Source organism: Topomyia yanbarensis, chromosome 2, assembly GCF_030247195.1.
Source record: "Topomyia yanbarensis strain Yona2022 chromosome 2, ASM3024719v1, whole genome shotgun sequence".
Taxonomy (NCBI): domain Eukaryota; kingdom Metazoa; phylum Arthropoda; class Insecta; order Diptera; family Culicidae; genus Topomyia; species Topomyia yanbarensis.
In genome coordinates this window covers 140,514,891-140,537,883 of record NC_080671.1, presented here as the reverse complement: position 1 = coordinate 140,537,883, position 22,993 = coordinate 140,514,891, and the positions used below count along the sequence as shown (strand labels likewise).

General features: G+C 38.0%; 1 protein-coding gene and 1 long non-coding RNA gene across 3 annotated transcripts in view; one reads left to right on the top strand and one right to left on the bottom strand.

Moving 5' to 3' along the window:
• LOC131681549 (protein-glucosylgalactosylhydroxylysine glucosidase-like) overlaps nt 1–22,993 on the top strand; it is a 38,837-nt gene that overhangs the window by 7,544 nt on the left and 8,300 nt on the right. The window contains exons 2-6 of the mRNA XM_058962389.1: nt 9,385–9,740; nt 10,006–10,410; nt 14,777–15,176; nt 15,246–15,484; nt 15,557–15,644. Of these exons, the coding sequence (XP_058818372.1) occupies nt 9,385–9,740; nt 10,006–10,410; nt 14,777–15,176; nt 15,246–15,484; nt 15,557–15,644 (1,488 nt within the window). The remainder of the gene's footprint in view (nt 1–9,384; nt 9,741–10,005; nt 10,411–14,776; nt 15,177–15,245; nt 15,485–15,556; nt 15,645–22,993) is intronic.
• Nucleotides 1,210–2,420, bottom strand: LOC131681550 (uncharacterized). 2 transcript variants are annotated; one of them, XR_009303954.1, is made up of 3 exons: nt 2,316–2,420; nt 1,688–2,216; nt 1,210–1,622 (listed from the first exon to the last, which is right to left on the bottom strand). It is a non-coding gene; the product is annotated as an uncharacterized LOC131681550 (long non-coding RNA). The 2 variants fall into 2 exon arrangements; XR_009303955.1 differs by having other exon boundaries at nt 1,210–1,582.

Genomic DNA, 22,993 nt, shown 5'->3' with positions numbered 1-22,993 from the left:
AAATGATAACGATGAGCACACTGTAGAATCAGCGGTAGTTGTCAAGCCCAACCGTGGAATTAAAAGGATATCATCGACAGGAGCTAAAAAATCAAAAAAAATTTGTATTGAAATGGATATTGATGAATTCAAAACAGCTTGCGTTGAGATGGTTGCGTTCGACGGCGTAAGCTTTCGATTTTTTAAGCAAAAAGGCTTTAAAAGGCTAACCCGAGCAATTCAAACATCTTTAAATTGTACTGCTAATAGAGCGAACGTTGTCACTTGGACAGATGAAGTTGCCTCGGAAGTACGAGCGCATATTGCTGGCGAATTAAAAAATCGCCTTTTCAATATAACAATCGATGCAGCCAGTAGATACGGTCGGAGTGTGCTGGGTATTACTGCTCAGTTCATTCAGAACGGAGAAATTCAGCATCGTGGCCTAAGCATGCTGGAGATGACAAATCGTCATACTGCCGCAAACTTGACAGAAGAGTTATTACTTGTGTTGGCATTATATAACTTAGAAGTCTCACAGGTGTACTCTTGGTCAAGCGACAATGCATCGAACATGATAAATGCTGCGGAGATTCTCGGTGATCATCAACAAGCCGAACTGAATACATTAGCTTCTGCAAAAAATCCAATTGGTTTTACATTGCACGAACAAGAAGAAACCGACCTACTCGAATTGGGTAAGTCTCATATCTGTGTTATCATGTTTTTGTTTTTGTTATTCCTCTATACCAGTGTATCACCAACTCATTCAAACATGGGTGCAATAAAGCTATCTCGAACTTCTCCTGTACTTGGCCAATATAAATCGAAACCGCTATTGCGCTTGTTCAACATATTTTAGTATTTAAATTTACTAATAGTATCAATTATTACCATGCTCTAATAATCTATACTATTTCCTAGCTAACCCAGTGCAATTCAATCCGCGTTGTGTTCTTTTGTGAAATAAACCTAACTTCTACAGAAACTAGCGGCTCGCTCAAATTATCATGCCAATAACTGTGTACAAATCACCTAAGCTAGTAGTAACATCCCCACCGATCGGTTTACCGAATTCGCTAACCGCACCCAAATGTCCCTACATCATTGGACAAGGGAACCATGCCATCTGCGCCAGATGTAGAATGACTGGACTTGGCGCATCTGTGGGTGACGTGAATGCAAGCTAAGGTGAAATGGACTACAAATGTTTAGCATGAACGGCTGCAATTACATGTGGAAGTAAATTCAATTTGGATTATACTGTAATCTTGTAAAATACGGTTGGAGTTGGGCACGTAGTTTAAACATGTTTTAAGTATAATAACCCCCTATCTACGCTGCTATCATTATATTGATGCAATGATCTAAAACGTGGTGTTAAGGTCGATCTATAATCGACAAAAGCGATTTTATGCGACACAACTTTGTGATGTTTGAATTTGATTTGATGATGCATAATTGTGTAGTGTTTATCGTTCATCGAAATGTCGCCAACAACCATCTTCTTCAATATTTTCGCTATCTGCAAGCATCAAAAGGCCGAGTCGTGCCGTATTGCGTCTGACTAGTGCGGATCGAGCTTCGAGCAGAACATTCTGACCTGCAAGTAGGGCTAGTTTTACTGTTTTATCTCCTTAAGTCTGTGTGTGAAGAATATGTAATTAATAGCATTTCTGATTGATTCCATTTGAACAGTTAAACTAACCTTCAGCTCAGACAATGTAACCGCTATCTGTTATTGGCAGTAATCTTTTCGATGCCTAAAGTACGATTCACACGATACATCACGCTCCCGTCACCGGTACGGAACGTCAAGATTAGTTACATGCAGTTAAATAAAAGCATTCACAAACAACATCAACGGCACGGAACGTTTTGACGGTATGAACGGGCACAAGAGAAAAGCAATATACTTATCCTGACGGAACGATGACGTTCCGTTGACGTTGACGAAAGCTTATGTATCGTCTGAATCGTCCTTCACTCATCGTAATTTGCGGTTTAAGGAATACTTTTAAGGTTAGAATGACCTTGTTAGAAGCTACATTTCCTTCTCGATGTGCCGCATCGGAATTAGCCATTTTTTTGACGTTACACGTCTGGTTTTAAATTTGTTTCCATAGATCCATCAATTTCCCATAATTAAAGTGCTATCAGGTCGCGTCAGTATTACCATTCTGCATTTTCTTGTGATGGAATAATCCAGTCGCTCTCAAAGAGTTACCATCATGTACCTGAAAGATGAATATGTAAAGAGAGCAGACATGACACTTATTCTGATACTGGTTGGATTTCCTTGATGTGCTTAATGAAGGCTTATTAAAAAAATTTACTTGTAACAGCGCGAAACGACATCAAATTTCTAGTCACACGAGGATTTCGACTAAACTGAAAATTTGCTGACTGACACTTTTTCATCCAATTAAAATAAGATTGCTTTGATGGATGCAATAAAAATTCAAACTCTTATATTAGGTTTTGCATCAACCGACATAACCCCACAAAATGAGCCGGATGAACTTTGTTTTACAATTCTCGGTGGTTTGTTTACATGGGAGTTACGTGAGTTCGAATGTAACAGATGAGCACCCGTTGCACTCGCACTCACGCAATTGACAAAGTAAACAAACCACCGAGAATTGTCAAACATGAACTTCATTCATCATAGGTTCATTCGTGTCGTCATCTTCTAGAACTCAATACTGTTTTTGCCAAGGTGCTAAGAGTTCTAAGGTGATTCGTCTTTGGCAGTAAGTAGGTGAAAAGTGAGGTAAGCGTGCAGCAAGCTACGGGGAAGAAAAATGACAGCGAACAGCTTTGTTTACCACCTGAAATCCAAGCAAACATATGGAGAGAACTAGTAAACAATGTTGTTAGCTGTCGTTTCTAAAAGCAACATGACTGCTCAGAATTTTTGAGGATCGTATCACCTGAGAATAAAAACTCCTTGGTTTTTGCTATAGTGCATGGAAAGTAGAACGGATAACAAGAGATATATGGTCCATCGAATAGAGAGGGGAGCGGTGACGATCGCTTACTGGAGACATTTGAGGTCATCACGCATATGTTATTATTACTGTTATTAGCGAATGTTGGCATAACTTGTTCCACTAGTGAACTAATTACTAGATTAGTGAATAATTTTTATGTTCCACTCTTGGATTCTATTTCTTTAGGCTAATTGGTCAGTGTCAAGTCAGACCGGACTAAGTGACAATAAATTGATTTCGAGAAAACCATCCTTTACATTATAATTGCCATAATTCTTGTTTATTGTTATATATTTCAAATCTGGCAAAAGTCGAATGTAGCTTAAAAAATTCTTTATGCGGTGCTATCATTATCTCAATTTTTGATGTTTTGCGACTTAGTCCGGTCTGACTTAACACCGACCAATTATTTTACCAGAAATCGCCTTAAAAGGACCTTTTCCACTAAAACTGTTTAAATTTTTCTTCATATATTCGTTCTCAACTACAAACAAGTAGTTTCATATGCAAAGTTTCATATGCAAATCTCATATTTATAGGTCATGAAGATGTCAAACGCGAAATAGAATTGCTGGAAATTTTGGAAACAGCTGTTCCAGCACCATGCTTGGAAATTATGCGCTGTGCGGCACACACAGTAAATTTAGCAATTAAGGATGCCTTAAAAACCACCCAATGTGATACAGATATAAGGGAAATCCGCACATTGGTCAAAAAATCCAAATCTATCATTTTTCGACCAATCTTTAAACTACATTCGTTGTCGGTACCCATTCTTGACTGTGAAACAAGATGGGGTACAACAGCTGTCATGATTGATTCATTTCTAGCAACTGAGCCTTTGGAAGAAGAAATGCGGAAGGTAGATCAAGCTTTCCATGTCGAAAAAGAACAATGGGAGTTTTGTAGACAGTTCAGCAACGCATTCAAACCTATAGTAAAACTTTTGAAAAACCTCCAGAAATCGCAGATAATAATTGGGGATATGTACAGGTTTTTCTGGATCGAAACCCGAATGGAGTTGAGCAAAATTTCTGACTCAAACCGCTACTCAAACGCTCTTCTGGAGGCCTTAGCAAAAAGAAAGAAAATGTTATTCCAAAACAAAGCATTCTTAGCCGGACTGTATATGGACCCGAGGTTCAATTTTAAGGACTCTCCTTACCTCTCTAAGGACCAGAAGCAAGTAGCAATAGTATGTATCTATAAAATGTATATATATATATATATATATATATATTATATATATATATATATATATATATATATATATATATATATATATATATATATATATATATATATATATATATATATATATATATATATATATATATATATATATATATATATATATATATATATATATATATATATATATATATATATATATATATATATATATATATATATATATATATATATATATATATATATATATATATATATATGTGTGTATGTATGCGCTGTATATTAATTAAATTTTAGGAGCATCTTATCAATACATGGAGTGTACTACAACTTCGCAACACCAAAACCACCAATGCAACGCCACCTATAGCTAGTTCGTCCAAAATGTCTGAAATTGACAAATTCATAAATGAGGACTGCGAAAATTCTAGTTCCACTTGGGAGCCTTCATGTGTGCAAGGAGAAGATATTATGCGTATGAAGTTGCATAGGCTTTCTTTCGTCCAACGCAGCCTCATTGAAACCAATGTGTTGCTATATTGGTTGAAATAAGAGTTTATCGAACCAGAGCTGTATGCACTATCCAATGTTGCTCTATCTGCTGCGCCTACTTCTGTACCCGTTGAGAGGGCATTTTCCGGGTTGGTACATGAGCTAACGTCTTTTCGTACACGATTGGAGTCAGTGAATATTGATAATTTAATGGTTATTAGGTTGAATCCAGATTTATTAGGAAATGTTCTCCATTAATTCGTCGCCACTGCAAGTGAAGATTTTTTTTCCTTTTTTTCTTTCGTGTAAATTTTTAATAAATTATATTGAATTCATGTTTCCTACTTTCATTGTTCAAAAAAGAAACTATCCTTGAAAAATTTTGGATTTCATTGCTGGATATTATTTATCAAGACGTAATATCATCGATGTTGGATTTCATTTATTCAAATTCCATTGTGCTCCGAAGTATATAATCAGTAAAAAATGCATACACAATAACAAACATTGAATTTAATGGAATATGTATATATGATTACTTAAAGGCACCATACTTATAATTGTGTTTAAATATTTGTGAAAACACGTTAAAGGAAAACAAAATATTTATTTTGTTCTTTTAAAACAACCCGTATAAACCCTTATTGAGATATCTGACGTTTAAAATATGTACACTGAGATCTCGCATTTTTATACTACCGCCCTCCCCTTAAGCCCAGGAGCGATTTGTTTTCCTCCCAATTCTCCGTGTAAACGATTTGTTTTTCTCCCAAGTCAAACGTCAAAACGACAAAATACAACCGCAGCTGGATAAGTCAATAGACAGAAAACGTCTTTCTAACGCGCGCACTCTTTGATTCGGTCATTGCGTTATTTTTCTGCTTGCACTGTTCTAGGATTTCATCGGAATCTTTTCGCTCTTTTGCGAGCGCTCCCAGCTGCTGCAAGAGTGCACACTTGCTGTTATAATAACCATCTTCAGAGCCGTAAAGAGTTTTTAGCATACGGGAGTGGGTGGTGTAGAATGAATACTCGCAACCGAGGAGTCCCAGCATGGGAACCCACTCGCCGTTAGAGTTGATATCCAGCGAGCCGACAAGAGTGCGAATGACACACGAGCCGACAGCAAAGGCAGATAACTCACACGAAACAGAAATAGTTACCGCTCGTTAAGATTGTCCCGTGTTTGTGAGTTCCTCGAAAATATGTGCACAGCAGTAGGGAGCATACAGTGTGAGTCTCGCGCTCGTGCACGAATGAGAATGGTACGTTGACTTCTCGCTCCTTTAGCAACACTGGTGTCCTGCTCAAAAGTAGTACCTTCTTCTTCTTCTGTAATACATCAACCATCCATAATAATGATCCAACACATCCGTTCGGTTATGATCCAACGTTTCCGTTAAGTAGTACAATCGAGAAATCATTCACTATGATCTGCGAGATCAGCTTAATCGGAGAAGTGGCTCTGCTACACTATTGACAGATTTGTTGTCCACGATCATCACTTATGCTAAAGTTAGAGATCTTTAACATACAAGTTCATCCGAGCTCGGAACACATCACACCGTATTGCATTGCTTCAGACTGACCCACTTTTGATGGTGAAATCCTATGCCATTTCAATCACCGGTTAAACTGATCCACAGGACCTCGTTAAAAAAATATTTATATTACTTTTTTGGAGTAAGCTTCGAATAAATATACGTGCTAGTTCAATAAGCCGTCTCTTTCGATATGCAGTTGTGATTCGCGTTATTTTTGGCCACATACAAGCATCGAATAATTGATGTCAACTATACAGTTAATTTGATCATCATTTTCGCTTCAATCCTGTTGTTCAGTCCGGTGTCCCTGTCCTGACTGCACGAAATTCAAAATTGTCAGTCTCCGGTATTATCAAGAAACAATCTTCACAAATATCCGGGAAAATTTAAAATTTTTTTTATAAAAGCTTTGTTTATTTTTAGCTTGATTTTTTCCATAGATACCTTCAGATTGTTTTTTCTCCTTAGATACCTCTCGTTGACAGGAAAATGAGTACCTGTATTTATGATGTCACAAAAACGTCATGGTTGGACTTGACATTTCGAGGGACCGTGAGTTACTTATTGGCGAAACCATAATGAACCAAAAAATAAACGTTAGAGGCAAGGCCCTGCTAATACTACGTCCACACAACAAGTAAAAAAAGTGTTTTCACGCTATCTCGATGACACTTTTCTTGTTACTAATTTTTATAACATGTTTTAACTCTGTAGTGTGAACATGGTATACAACGTTATTTCGCTATTTTACTAATAATGGTGCATACTATCGTGAACGTTATAGAGTTGTATTGTTAGTCTCCAAGGATTGAAAAAGCTTCTCTAACATTGTATTTAGTAGTCAGACAGTTCAGCCAAATCTGACTATTTCAAATTAAATTAAATGCTTACAGAACAATAATGGAAGCTTACCTTTTTTGGAAACGTTTGTATTAGTTGCTGTTCTGCAGCACATGAAAAAGCCAAAAACAATTATTTATTTGCTTCAGATAATTATGTGGTCATTGGAAAAGAAATCTGACATTTTAGCCTGGTGGGGCTTATTATACCATATTACCCAACTACTCCACTAACCATTCATATAGAATTCGGCAGACCTACTTTGCTGAAAATGAAGTAATTCAAATTATCAGCACGATTACCTAATCAATCCTCAAATACCAAAAGTTCAGTAATTGAGCTGAGAATTTGACAACTTCAAAAGCTGATTTTCAACAAAGTAAATCTGTCAAATGGGTTAAATCCAAATTGCTGAACTTTCAACGTCTTGGATTGCTAAAACGTTCAGTTCAACGAAATTTTGCGACGTCGTGCGAAAATTGAGAAAGCTTCAAATTCCGGTTACAAAATAATAAATTACAATTAATTACTTCCCATAGTCTGCAATCTGACTGATAATCAATTGACATATATAACTTAACAAATTGAACCTGATACTTGATGCAGACAGTGAATCTTCAGGAGGCACCTCGACAAAATGCGGTGTAAACCGTTACTCAAAATTTTCTGGACCAATCATACTGAAGTTTGCACAGTTTTTCTTCTTCACATCATTGCCCAGGTAACTACAAGAGCTTTTTGCATAATGTTTGATATTATTATTTTTCAATAGCATTTTCATCGTTTTTAGCAATAATCGGACTTTGGCTTCAAAGTGCTACGAAAAGTTCTAAAATCGACCAAGAAATAAAAGCTTCATTAGTTACTTGTGGAGTGATGTTAAAAACAACTATGCAAATGTATCAACGATTGGTCCAGCAGATTTTGAGTTTTGGTGTACACCGCAAAACCATTTTTCGACGTGACACCTGACTGAATAGACAATCTTTGCATCGAAAAAAAATTAAGGAATCCAATTTTTTGCCGGTAATACTTTACACAACCCCCTTAAGTTCCGACACGATTTAGGCGATTCTTCCGCATTCAACTTTTTGTGTCATTTTTCCAAGTCATCTGTCCAGTCTCAACTTTCACAACTTTTTCAAACACTGTGCATTTCTGTTCTATCACTAAGAATTAAACGACAATTTGTTCTACAGTGGAACTGCTAATCGTCCAAGATCTGATGGAAAATATAAATAGAGAAACAATATAATCAAGCTTCGATATTATTTAAATAACTATCAAAATTAGAATATTTGTAACAGATTGTTTGCCGTCATAGTGTTACTTAGGTTGTATGGCATGGTTTTATTTACAATCTTTTATTTAATCTTAGTTTGGATTCTTTCGACAGCAGTAAAAATATAAGAAAACTTCCACTTGCTTATTGTGTTCTTTGTGAGAAGATATAAGTAGAAAAGGGTACACATTGTGATTATATATTCTTTTCTTTTCCTCTAGTTAAACTAATTAAAAAAATGTGGGTAAATCAAACAGCTTCACTCATTTTGATAGCCTAACTAACAAACGAAAACAATTTTTATTTAATGCAGCTCTGCATCCAATTATAAAATTTCATTCTACGGTTTGTTTCAAAATGATTTGACCTCTGGTGCAATATAACTCCGACATGGCATTTTCAAATGAGCGTGCAGCACCTTATGGATAGGACGATAAAGAATATCAAAAAAATTACATTTAAAACTCGATTATACCTGTTTTTCGTACGGGATAAAACTTGCTTACTTGCCCTCATATGGTTTGTGTGCAACATGGGCCATAATATTGCACATAAAGGTCGAAAAGTTGATTCAAATTATTAAGATGTATGCAAGAGAAATATGACGCCCCTTTACATTGTTTTCATTTGGCTTCAGGATGCAGCCATTTCTGCGATGACAGGTACTAACGTCTTAGACCGGACTAAACTCAGGCCTAAAATCAAAGATAGTACCGTATGGCGGTACCAACTAGCTTCAAGCTTTCCGCTACTGAGAATTGTATTGAGCATTGGAAGGTAAAAATTGAGCAGCTTCTAGTACTGCGAGGGAAGCACCTATATTATTTTTGCGCTTCAAAACTTTCCCACATTTTTGATTGCTTTAGTCAATCATTTACAGAATCCCCTAAAATATTACAATGCTATAGCACCCTAAACCTAAAACCGGATCGTAACCGACAGGAAGTGCTAATAAAAATGTGCATTTTTAATCATGAGATATTTGGATTAACGAAAGTGAAATCGCTTACACCTGTCCTTGGTCGATATTCTCATACTCACGCAACTATCCCCCACTCTATAGATTACGATCCGATGATGGGAAACTATTTCCGACCCTGGCCAACGGTCATCTCGGCTTCACGGTCTTTGGCGATGCAATCTACATGAACGGGCTGTACAGCGGCTACCGAGGGTTGAGTCACAGAGCCAGGATAGCGAACGTGGCTAACCTTCAACTGATGGTGGCATCGGACTTCGCTGCAACTGCAAACGGTGGGAATGGAGCGACCACACGGATGGATTTCCAGTCGGGCACGTTTTGCGTCGATTATCGGGGACCTAATAATAGCTACAGGGTACGGCAACTGATCTATCCCCATCAGTTCTACAATCGTGCGATCGTCAATCAATTCACGATCGATCGGCTGACCGAAGAAGGTTAGTACTCGTGAGTTAGAATGCGGCGCTTCGGTACATCGTTTAACAACGAAAACAGATGTAAATAATGAGACGACAAATCACGATGTTTGCATACTAATCACAGTTTGCTATGTTTGTAAAGAAATTGTGGATTCGAAAAAGAAACAATTCATCAATCATTTGAATTCAGGATTAAGTAATTTATACCAAGACCGAGTGAGCTAGCTAGCTATTAGTAATTGCTTTTTGATTTTCATAAGAATCTTATTTTTCGTCTGTTTAGATGACATCAGAGTCAGCGTGATCCAGAACATCACCTCCCCCGGCAGCGAAGACATTTTGTTCGACTCCATCGAAACCATCCTCATTAACCACGATGCGGAACGGTGGTTCAACCTGCTGTTACCATCGCAATTCCCGACGAGCCAGCAGCAGTGGCGGGATGAATATTCAACAACGAGAGCTAGCCCGATTCCGTCGTCGTCATTTCAGGTGCACCGGGCCTGTGGCAGGACGGTGATGTTGGAGGATCCAGCGCACCAGCCGAACCAACAGCGACGCGTCTGTGTCTTATGGAATCATGTTCCAGAAGAGCTCACACTGAAACGGTCCGAGCGCACGGTGTCGTACAAATTTATAATGACGGCTGACGAAAGTGCCAGTTTTGCAAGGGATGAGCTAGCCGAAGGTAAGTGCGGTGTAGTGACAGTAGGGATGGTCAAATAATCTTATGTTATCCTGTATTCTATCGATTATGGAATGAAAATTGCAGTTAGACAAAAACATGAAGTTGAAATAATTATTCATGAGGAAACAGCGTGCCATTAGTATGCATATTTACCATCCATGCAAATTATATAAGAAACAATAACACAGTTCCCAGTTATAGGTACTTCATTCCAATTCAGTTGTTTCTATATCAGGCCCTACACAGAAAAAAATATTTTGTTATTTTTTATTTATTTCAATGCCCATATTTGGAGCATGGAGAAAGGTTTAAATTTGAATTTACACAACTTTATATGATTTCTTCAACGATTTTCATAAAATTTTACATATTGATTGAAAGCAATAATTTCAATTACACGAATCCCATTGCATATTCGTTTATTTTTGTCACAATATGGGTTAAAAAAATGTTACAAATAATATCATATGAATAAGAGTATACAATCATATGTTTTTTCGATACTAGAAACGTATGCATCGATTTTAACTTAATTTTCAATAAAATGTTTAATTGAAGGAATGTTTGTTTATAACCGAATAATAATTTTTTATTTCATACGTTTTTCAAGCACGTACGAGACCTCAAGTGAATATCATACCGCATTTTAGCATTGCCTATGTAGTCCAACGATTTTGACAGCAAATGGATACCTTACTATTTTATAGAACTTATGTTCTCTGTACTATCATTGGGTACCTCCATACAATATATTTTGTTATCGACAGTTTGAAAAACAATGATTATTGCATGCATGTTTTGGAGATACATGCTCCCGAGTGGAATAATTATTTCTGAAAATGGTTTAAGCGTTTTTAATAACACATAATTAAACTTATTTTTGAATAAATTATGATTGTGTATTCATACCCATTGCATACCGGAATATATGGAACAATCAAGGAAACAACCCACGTACCAAATGTTAAAACAGTACATTGCCAGAATTAAGGCGAAACGATTCGGAAAAGCACAAGTGCGAGCCTTATCTGTATTGCAAAGAAGCATTATTGACAATAGTCGCTACATTCTGGATGAATACCATTCAAAAATTTATCTTCTATATGTTTGTTTATTTTCTTACATTTACTGCAATGAGAGTTCTTTCATGTTACATAGGTTTTTTCCGCATTTGCAGGGAATGTCTAGTTTTGCAAGGGATGCATAATGTAAGAGATTCTTACCGGTTTGGTTTTGGAAGTACCGTAATACCGTTAGGTATCGTCACAAAAGTAGCATCCGTAGCCTAATGCAGATGCTGTCCGTAACACTGCAAGTTTCAATAGCTCCAGAACTTGTTCAATGTTTGAATTCAATTGTTTTTTTTATTCAATTTGTTTATTTGATAAGGCAGGTTTGCGTTTGCTTAAAGGTGCCAATCTTGGTTTGTTTTACATTTCAAATTACTTAAAACTAGTAATCCCCTAGTTTGATTATATTGATTTTTTTTTAAATTAAACTAAGGAGAATTTATAACTATACTTATACGCAAGGGGGTAATATAATTTTCGTAAGATTAGGGGGTCATTTAGTTTTTAATGCAATATGGTTTGACATTTTTAACAGGGAGATTATTGAAGCAAATAATTTTTAACTAAGCGGGACAATTTTTTATAACTATCATAAAACTAGGAATAACTAGAGGGCGTGATTTAATGTTGTAAATATTCGGGGAGATTAATTAGAGTTATTTTTTTGTGGTAGTAGAGTTGGGCATTTTCAATGAGATTATATAATATAATAGTTCGAACTGGATGAGACAGAAAGAGCTAAATGCTTCGGGGAGCAATTTGGTGGATGGAGGGGGGGGAGATAAGGGGTGATATTTCTGGGTATAAGAGACAGGGGAGGGAGGGTGATCAAAGATGGCAGGGAAGAGTTATTAACTTTCAGTTTCAGGCATCGGGAGATCACCGCCATAGGATGTATACTCGGGTGGCCTTCATCAAGAAGAATTATGTACAGGGAGGCCGGGTGTTCTTCCTCGAGTCGGCAGGGGTTCCTTCAGACGGCTCAGATGCGGATCGGAAAGAGTTCGAGTTGCGCGTGTGATGTCCCGTGTATGGTATATGGTACAGGTGGAAGAGAGCGTTTTTGACAATGATAGGAAATTAGAAGGGGCAGTTAAATTTTTATATTGATTGTTTTTACGAAGGGGACATATAGAGGACATCGCGGCTTGCCAGCACATCTCGAACCGGGATGTTGGGTGGTCTTCCTCGGGCCCGGAGGGTGTCCATAAGCCGAGACCTGGCGAAACTGTACTCGGTGCACGCCCAGATAATGTGCTCGATATCGTGATAGCCGTCGCCACAAGCGCAGACATTTTTGTGAATTATGCCAATGGTCCATTATGCCTACCGTCCATTATGCCTGACGCACTTATGCCTAATGTCTGTATGCCTAATGTACTTATGCCGAATGTCGCGCACCCGCTAAAACGGCTGGAATGGTATAGGCAAAAAGTAAATTTATAACCCGGAATACTATAGTAATCAATTGCTTCAGCATTAACTTTATGTGTTTCTGGTAGAAAAATCACCAATGAGCGTTTCTTTTCTACAAGATATCGCATCAAAATATTCGCGGCGGACGGGCATAGCGTATTTGGTAAATCGATTGCCTTGTATGCAGCTCACCTGGGTTCGATTCCCAACCCCATAAGGCTAGAGATTTTTCCAAGAAATTTTTCCAAGAGATTTCTCTAACCCGAAAAGAGGCGAATGACCCTAAGGTTAAAACCTCTATAATCAAATTAAAAAAATATTCGCGTAAGTAATTCTATTTTTATAAAAAATTATTTTCATCATCATCAATATCAATTAGCATCGGTTCATCTTCTTTATTTGTGAAAATTTTTCGTTTTCTACTGGGATTTCTGTCAGATTCAAAATGAACCTTCCTATTAATAAAATTTCTCTTTCTGTTCATTCCAATCAACTCAATTTCACGCGTACCACTTTTATTAAAACGACTTTTCGAACTAATACATTCAAAAGTGACGAATGCTCCCACCTTTCTTTCCCTTCATCTTGGTTTTCGGGTGCTTGCGGTAACGAAGTGACGCATTATGGCGATGTGTCAAAATCGCTTCACAAGCGCCATGCTCGGTGAGGTGGTGCATTTTTCATAATTCAAATCGACCGTTTTTTCTGTGGGCTATGAAAATTCATCTCGTGTTACGTCTGTTTGTCTGTGCTACGACGTCCACCCGTTTTGCGTCTGGATTATTTAAATATTTTTGGTTTTTGGTTGAAGGGAAATCAAGAAGGTCACCGAGTAATTCGCGGAAGAGAACGTAAACAAAGAGAGACTCTCTTTTCTAGATTGGACCTATTGAAAAAAAAGTCTTCATATACATATTTCATTGACTTCTTCACAGTGCTCACCTATGAAATCGACGAACTTTGTGGAATTAAATGGAAAATTTTCCTTTGTTGATTTTCATTTTTCTAATTTACTAGCACAACCCCGAAGATATCGAAACCAGTAATTAGATCATTATTATTATTTATTAATACTCTCATTCGAGATTCGGTCTACTGTGCAATGTTCCACCCTTGTCATTGTAAGGCGGTTAGTTTATATCGGTTCATTTTTCACAAATTCTAGATGCTAGCTATTTCTTGTTTTGCCTAATACCTTATTCGGTCTTCAATTCGAATTTGTATTATATTGAATTCTGAACAATGGTAACAGTTAATCGCATAAAATTAATAAACAGGTTATTAAATATTTATATAGCATTATACAATACGCACCAGAATCAATTAAACGTAGTTTCACAAATTTTAGACAGCACCATCCCCAGAGCTTTCAGGAAGCTATCACTGCATCCTGAAGATGTGCTTCATATATCGTTGTGTTACAATCTTTCAGCAAAGGCGCGGTTACTTTAAATACTAGAAAGTAGAAAAGTATAACAGATAACGATTTTTTTTGCAAATAGGAGCGATTGACCATCCCTCGTTCATCTTCGTATAGCCGCCACTAAAAAGCCGCCTCGGTTGTGCACCTCAAGATGATAACATATTTTTTCCACTTCTTTTATTCCGCCCGTTATGCTTATTTCACGTCTAAATCAGACTAACAAAATAAATCCCATTTCTTTCTTCGGGTCACGGTTCGGTTATTTCTTTGTAAAAATACATAACTCACTTGCTGTGACCATTCGCGGTCCGTTAGCCTTCGCGCCATGATCAAGCAGAAAACAAAAGCTTGTTGATGGTTGTAAACTAAAATGGAATGAGGATCTCATTGACAGTTGAACAATTAATTCAAATATCCTATTATTTCATTAAAAATTAACAAAGATTAAACCTTACAGTGCTGCTGCTGAAAGATGAAGATCTACTTGAACGTCATACAAAAGTTTGGCGCAGCTTTTGGCGTAAATTTGACATTCACGTAGAAGGCAACCCGAGACTACAACAGGTGATCCTTTCGAGCATCTTCTATTTGATAAGTAACTTTCCATTGGGTGACCTTAGTCGACTAAAGCCAACTAGAGCTTATCAATTTGGTGGCCTTAGTCCAACGGGACTTGGTCGTGGCGGATCGGATCTAAACGATTACGAGGGACATTCGTTCTGGGATACGGAGATTTGGATGTTCCCGGTGGTGAATCTAATTGAAAGCAAATTTGCACGAATGTTGGTCGATTATAGATATCACAGGATGACGGCAGCTCGAGACAATGCCCTCACTAGCGGCTATCAGGGTGTCAGGTATGGACAGACTATGCAAATCTTGGATAACAGCGTAGAATTTAACCATCATTATTTCCAACCATTTAGATACCCCTGGGAAAGCGCCTCATCGGGCGTTGAAGTCACTCAGCCATGCTGTCCGGAAGTGGCGGAATTTCAACATCATATTACAGCCGACATCAGCCTCGCTTTGCGCCATTTCTTCGCCAGCACCCAAGATTTAGATTGGTTGCAAACGCAAGGATGTCCCATGGCACAAGAAATCGCCAAATTTTGGGCGAGCCGACTATCGCCCGATCCCGTTACAGGGCTGTACGATATTGAGGGTCAGTTCCCACAGCAGCATAAAACCGCACACAACAGTTAATCAACCATTCTCTTCTTTGCTTCTTCCGCAGCGGTGATGGGACCGGATGAAGATCATGAAAATGTAACCAACAACGCGTACACCAACGTGATCGCAGCTTATGCGCTGTATTTTGGCGAGTAAGTGGTTACTATATACCCCATTGCGGTCCCATCCCATTCATTAAAAAAATCCGATACCTCCATGCAGCAGACAGTATATTCGCACCACCAAGATTCTCTGTCGCATTCGGGCCAAAATAGGGCCACTGATGTTCCGAGTGAGCTTATTTGGCCATGGTCGCGCAAATCAAATTTATTATTAACAGATTGAAATTAAATTGAATGGTTAATATTGATTATGTGTACAATAATAGTCGATATATGTTTGGTTTTAATCATGACGATTCACCATCATGACTTGTCCGAGAGAAAACAGGCATAAGATATAAGACATAACACAGATACTTAGAACGAATGATTATCGAGAATTACTGCTTTTACTTGTGATAAAGAGAGATCGAGAAAGAGCTCAACTTGATTTGCTGCAGAGCTACTAGCTTGTGCTGAAGGTGAGAATTGTGGTACATTGTTTACCTTAAATATAGTTATTTGATTACTAAACGGGGTGTAGTTTCAGGAATCAGTGGCAACTGGCTCAAATGGCACATTTCTCATGTTGATTAGAGATTTGTGTCTTGCCGTGATTTGTCTTTTCATTATTTCCCTGATGGAAAGGATTGAGGAAGTGGTAAGTTTAGGGATAAGGAAAATAACTACACAGAGAACATAAAGAATACGAAAGTATTCTTCATTCCAAAGGGAATAAAAGACACTTCTCGTTGAGCGGAAGTATCTACACGTGCCATTTGAGCCAGACGCTACTGATTCCTGATCTACACCCCGAGAGAATATTGAGATAGCAGAACGACAACACCCCCGAAGAGATTTTGTCATTCATATACGGCTTAAACTATAACTCTTTACCATACAGGAACAATAGCATATCCTTGAGTTTCAACTCTCTATACATAGGTTCATCTATGCATGGAGAATCGAAAATCAGGATACGCAAATGCATTACAGCACGGCAGTTACATATCAAACGATGTGAACTTCCGTAATCGGATTCACAAAGATTGCACAAATAACCCTCAGCGCCCTGCATAGTAGCCATGTGATAATTAAGTTCGCAATGTCCAATCAGTGCCCTGACTAGAAGACTGCAATTGTGCTTGGAAAAATGCAGCAAATTCTTTGACATTTCCGGACTCACATCCGGCAGAAAAGTCTGTTTGAACGCAAGTTTGCAAGCTACCCCAATGCGCGAATCTTGTAGTTTATCCAAGTTATCGAAACTGGTAGAACTGGCTCTGGACCAACGAAGTCATTCGTAGCGCCAGGTCTAGCCAATTCGTCCGCCCATTCGTTCCCAGTAATATCGGAATGAACGGGTACCAATAGAAGGTAGATAACATTTAAAATGCTAAGTTCTTCGACTTGAGTTCAACATGCGATTACTAATTTCGATCTCGAATCTGTCAAACTAAGTGCTTTCAAGGCAGCCTGACTGTCAGAGCAAAAATAGAATCTTTTACCGCAAATTCCCTGTTGAAGTGCCGATTGTACGCCACACAGAATCGCGAAGATGTTTCCTTGGAATACGGTACAGTATCTACCAAGCGAATGAGAATGATTTAATCTCATATCACGACAATTGACACCAGCACCGGCTCGGCTCTCCACATATTCTTCAAGTTGTCGCTCCATCCAACCAGTTAGCCATTTTTCGCGAGGAGGACTTCTCACATTGAAAGTTTTAAAAGGAAAACTACGTGTGAGTGAAAGGTCACTGAGAGCAAATGAATACTCATACCAACTAAACATTTAGAGCCACTTCTACTTAACATTTTCAGTCGAACAAGTTCGGTATTCCACCAAGGTGTTTGAACAAGCCTCTTGGTATGTTGCTACTACGAGTGCGTTTGTGTTATCCACGACCTCATCCAAGTTACTTGGAGATTCAATCGTCGAAAGATACCTATGAAACCTAGTCGCCAAGACCTCTTCGTGGAGGTCCCAGTTCGTATATTTGGGATTACGATATGTTACGATATCTAGCGAAGCGTTTAAATGATCAAAGATAATGTACCTTTGATCAGATAACGACGGTTCGAGCTCGTTTGGTACGAGCCAGTTGGCCAACTCATGCGTAATACCGTCAGAGCAGAAAGTTGCATCTAACACCTCTTCTTTACCAGCTCATGTAAATGTTGGACGATTTCCTACATTAAGTATGTGCAGATTCGTACTACTTTTGTATTCCATCAATTCAGTACCTCTCAAATTGGTATCTGAGCTGCCCCAAATTATGTGGTGGGCATTTGCATCGCCGCCGTTTATAAGGGGAAAGCCATTCCTGACACAGTGTGATACAACTCTTTTGGAATCATCAGAAGGAAATGCTTATGCGGCAAATATGCCAAACAATAGACGTATTTCTTGTTAATGTTATCATCAGTCATATTGACTGCGGTAGCACAAATATCGCGAGTTATACGGTTAAGACATGCATAAATAGCACTATTCGCAAGTATACATGCACGAGGTATTTCACGTGAATTTGTCATGCCATTTTTGTTGAAAGCTGCAAAGACGGGGTTAAGTAGCTTTTCAACATAGAAGTGTATTGGGGACATGACTTTCATTTGAATCCTACTATTTGCGAAGAAACGAACGTCCGCTATGTTAGAGATGCGTATTAACACAGTAAGGGTAAGACCCACAACCAGGACCGGCGTTACACTTTTAGCCCGAATGGGTAGTAAGATAAGCATAGGGTGGGGGTCTATTACTAGAGATTTGTTGCTTGATCGTTACAAAACAATCGCTTAAAATCACTGCGTTTATGCAAATTAAATCCTCGTACATAGGGAATTTCAAACGTACGCATCAAAGGGTGCACACAATCAAATGGCATCACAGAAAACGTTTGTCAAAATTCACCATTGTTATAAAACTTCCAGTAAATAAAACAAAGTATACATCTACACAACCTAGACGAGCCACTTGAGATCCTTCTCACCTTTCTTTCTAGCTAATGGCACGATGAGAGATATCCGAGGTACGTACCCAAAAAAATGTTTACGCCGCTGGTGTTCTTTTGACTCGTTTTTCGTCATGGGTGTACAATTGTTAGTGAAACTTACAGAATGTTACTATGTTTTAATTGCCGCAAGGTTCTATTGTATCGATTTTGTTGGCTATTTTCGGTTAATTTAAGATTAAGAGAAACGGAAGCCAATGAAATTGAAAGACGGATAGGTATTCTACAGTGAATCAGTTATAAACTTAGAACGGAAAACTAGGACTAGGCAGGCTCATATGGACATGATCGAAAGAAAATGTGAAGAATCCTTTGCCTTCTGCTAAGTAGGAGTTGGGCGTTGCACCCAAGTCTACCGCATGGTCATTGATAGAACATCACTCATCATCATGTTTTACCGCCAACTTCGCAAATCCTCGCCTAGAACGATGATGCGATCATTATCAGGCATTGTAATTCTCTCTCACTCACGCGAGAAGAAGCTTATCCGATGTCCAACTTTTCCGAGATAAGATGAGTCGCAAAATTCTCCGTCTCCACAAATAGCGTAAGAATGATTTTCCGGATAAAATATATTTGACTTTTTCCTTCTCACCGGAAAAGGCGATAAAATTTTAATTTCGTGGAAATCAATTAAAACATCAAAAAATACATTTAATTACAAAAAAAAGCAGCAAAGGAGTATGATAGACTTGTTTTTTCGTGTTTTGGAATAACGACAGCAAAGCAGCGAACGCAAAAAGGATACCGTGATAAACTCATTCATTCATTCTCCGGCTGTTTTATTTATCCGGAGAAATAACACGTTGTATTTATCCGGAGAAGTTTTGTGAGTGCCAATAACTTTTCGTGTGAAAATGTGAGTTTTTATTGTCGCAGTAGCAAACTATCCGGGCGCATTTACTCATATGAGCGATAAATGCAATGCCTGATCATTATTTTTCACTTCTGTTAGCATCAAGCCGTGACGTATGCATTCAATCGACACCAAGCTATCGATGCCGCACCGATCCTATTGTGATTGAACTACTTTTTGATTTTTTCGTTCCGCGCACACGGATGGCTGATAGCAAATAATGACACAGCTCAGCTAGCAAAAATTGAATTTTTCGCTACTTTTTTACCAACTAGTACTTACAGAATGTAAACAATACACATTAAAGTAAACTCACCTAAAATTTCAATAGATAATTCCTAATGGGAAAAAATTACAGAAATTTGAAAGTGATGCAATTTGGTTCCGTACACCGTTTAGTAACTATTATGCCTTATCGTTGAAAAAAATATTTTGTAGAAAAAATTATCTTCCTTACTGGAATGTCAGTAGGTAGGGTTACAGAAGAAAGGTCATTTTTTATTGTTGTGTGCAAAAGATTTTCAAAAATGAGTGAAGCGCCGATGTTTGAGTGGTAAACGTGTCAGTGAGTTCGGGTTCTATTCCAGATCAGTGCGATTTTCTAAGGTGAAAAATTTCTGCTCATATCAGCCGTTGGTCTCGGTCCTTGCTCTTGATGGGCCGATTTTTTGGGTACAAATTGTCGAGTCACCGCTCTGGGACAACTAACCATAGATAAAATAACAGGTTTAATTTACTTTGTACAAAACATATTTAAACGGATCGCTTACAAAACAGGGAATTAAAAAACACATTCCCACAAGGCGATAGTCCAAGCAAAGCCTTGCGTTGCAAAACGTGACCTTCCGTTTCAATTGACTTCGCAGCCGATTCTTGATGTACTGTCACTGAAAACCCGAGTGGCTTATGAGACCAGTCTGCCTGACCCTCTGACCCGTCAAACCAGGGTAACCAAGCGACAATTTACGTAAAATAAAATTAAATACACATGCGCTGAAGTAAGGCCTTTCAAACAAAACCCAATATTATTTTGAGGCCACATGTAACAGTAGAAGGTCTAACCGGCTTCTTATCCAATCCAGCTCACTCGTTTTGAACGACGACCTCTTTCATTCCCATTTCCGATTCATTTCTTTTTCTGTTCACTAGGCCTGTTCAAAATGACTTGCTATAGCTAATATTCCCCTTACACTCAAACGGATGTTAAAATAGAATCGATTCCTCGGCTTGAAATTATATCTATGGTACTCGTTCGGGCTTTTTATGATTTTTTCTGCGTCAAGGAAAATAAAAGTGCTGACACAACGATACTTGATTGTGACCGAAACATAAAAATTTTGCTCTAATGAGCCTTTCTTGGTAACCAGTCTAAAACCAACAAATGACATTACTAACGACGACCCTTTTTCGAAGGCATAGCGCGTGTAAGCACCTGCCTAAGCAATTGAGATCGACGGCGTGGTCACCGAGACGAACTCGGTTTGCGCGAATCTGCTGAAGCACGGGGTCAGCTGTTTTAACCCTCCGGAAGTCGCGCAAATGGCCCACTGAACGAGCAGCCGCTGGTGCGCTAAGACGATTTCGCTAGATTTTCAAAGCAGCGTGCACTCAGTGCACTAGCGCGACTTCCGGAAGGTTAAAGAGCCCATACACACTCAATTCTGTGTAATCAGCAAATTTAGAAACTGATATCTCAGTAAAGTGAGATTAGCTTGCCTATTTTCGGTGAAATATTTTCCGAGTCTCAGCACTCAAAACGTCACTTTTGCTGAGATCTCAGCAAAAAATAATGTTTGCCGAATCTCAGCTGTTGAGATTTCGGCAAAAGGTGGGAAAAAAGCTGAGATTCGGCAGAAAAAATTAAGTGTGTACTGCAGCCTGTGAAGAATGTAAACGATTGTATTCAACATCAGTCACGAATATCGGAATAAAACCCTGGTAACTCAAACTCACATCGGGTGACCTTCCCTTCTGTTTTACTTAACTATCTCATCGTTGCACAGTGGCACGACGAATGACAAAACCCCAAAAATCAGTGTCTTGTAATTCTTTTGTAAATATTTATTTTATTTTTTTCTCAGTTTGAAAAAAGATATTTCAAAATTTTACTATAATGGGATGAAAACTGAATTTTTAACATGTCGTTGAAACAAGTGATGTCGAGGATTTCTGTTCAATTCAATTCATTAGAATTTTTATACCTTAGAGTTTCAAATAGCGATATCTCAAGAACTACACAGCCGATTGGAGCAATTTTAAGTTCATTAAAAAGAAGAATGAATATGCTAAACTATAGATTGGAGATTTTTGTGCAAAACTGATTTACGTTTGTTCTGCATCAAGAAAATCCAATTAAAAAGTTTCATATCATATCAGTAATTTATCTTTATGCGTCTTCCAATTTTTGAGATGGTCTCCCATGAGTCACTTATCACGAATCTGACTCAAAATTTAATGTAGTTTCAAGATATATAGGTCTCATCTTGCGCATTTTTGCGCCGAAGTTGGTATATCTATGTTTTTGAAAATACCCATATGGAGACGCCCTGTAGCTCATAAATCTCCTTACAAATTAATTGCCTAAACAACATCATATTACTGAAAAATTAGCGATTTTTACTAGTTTTGTCAACCATTTCTGCTATCCGATAAGATTGGCTACTATGATTAATGTTTATATTAACCCTTTAACGACCAACGCATTCAAATGGGTTCATATAAAAGTAGTCGAAAAAATGAAATAAAAAATTTTAGCCACATAGACCATTTTTTATAATTTTGTCACAACTTTGTATGAACAGGTGCCACTGTGCGTTGACAAAGTTCATCTATCCGTTCGCCGTTTTGTGCCACGGGTCCTAACCGGAAATCTTAGAAAATCAAGTAAAAATATTTTAATGAAATTAAACTTTTGAACGTCCGAAATCGATTGCCTTTTACAAGAATCGTTCTCTATTAATAAGACAACCGAACAACTGTGTTATTCTGAACATGAACGTGAGCAGTACAATGTTCCTGACGTGAAGAAACGGCAACAATTAACTTCGAGTCACTTTTGTTTCTTAATAAATATTTACTTCGCTAACAGAATCTGGCATCACCTGAAAGCAAATGATATTGTGTTGGCCTTTTGCAAAGCAATCCATTTTAGATCTCCGATAGCGACTAAGCAAGCAGCCGTCGACGATACGACGCGCTCAGAGTTCGATATTGAACTAATTTCACCCAAAATTTCAACAGAAAATACAGCTATATCAATTTTGAAGTAATACAATTTGATTCCGTACACCCTTCATGTGCGCGAGATACGTGGCTCATGGCAGTTTTCAAATTATAAGTTTATTAAAAATTTCGAGTAGGTAATTACTCATTCGAATATTCAGTCCTCGGCACGGAAAAACACCTTGACTTCAGGACTCCTGTTTTCATCACTGTTCAAACTGTTCGACGTTTTGTTGAAGGTAGGGCTAGTTTTTTGTAGGGTTTAGACGTTTTACACGCAACGCAAAATACATTATGAATTTCTAT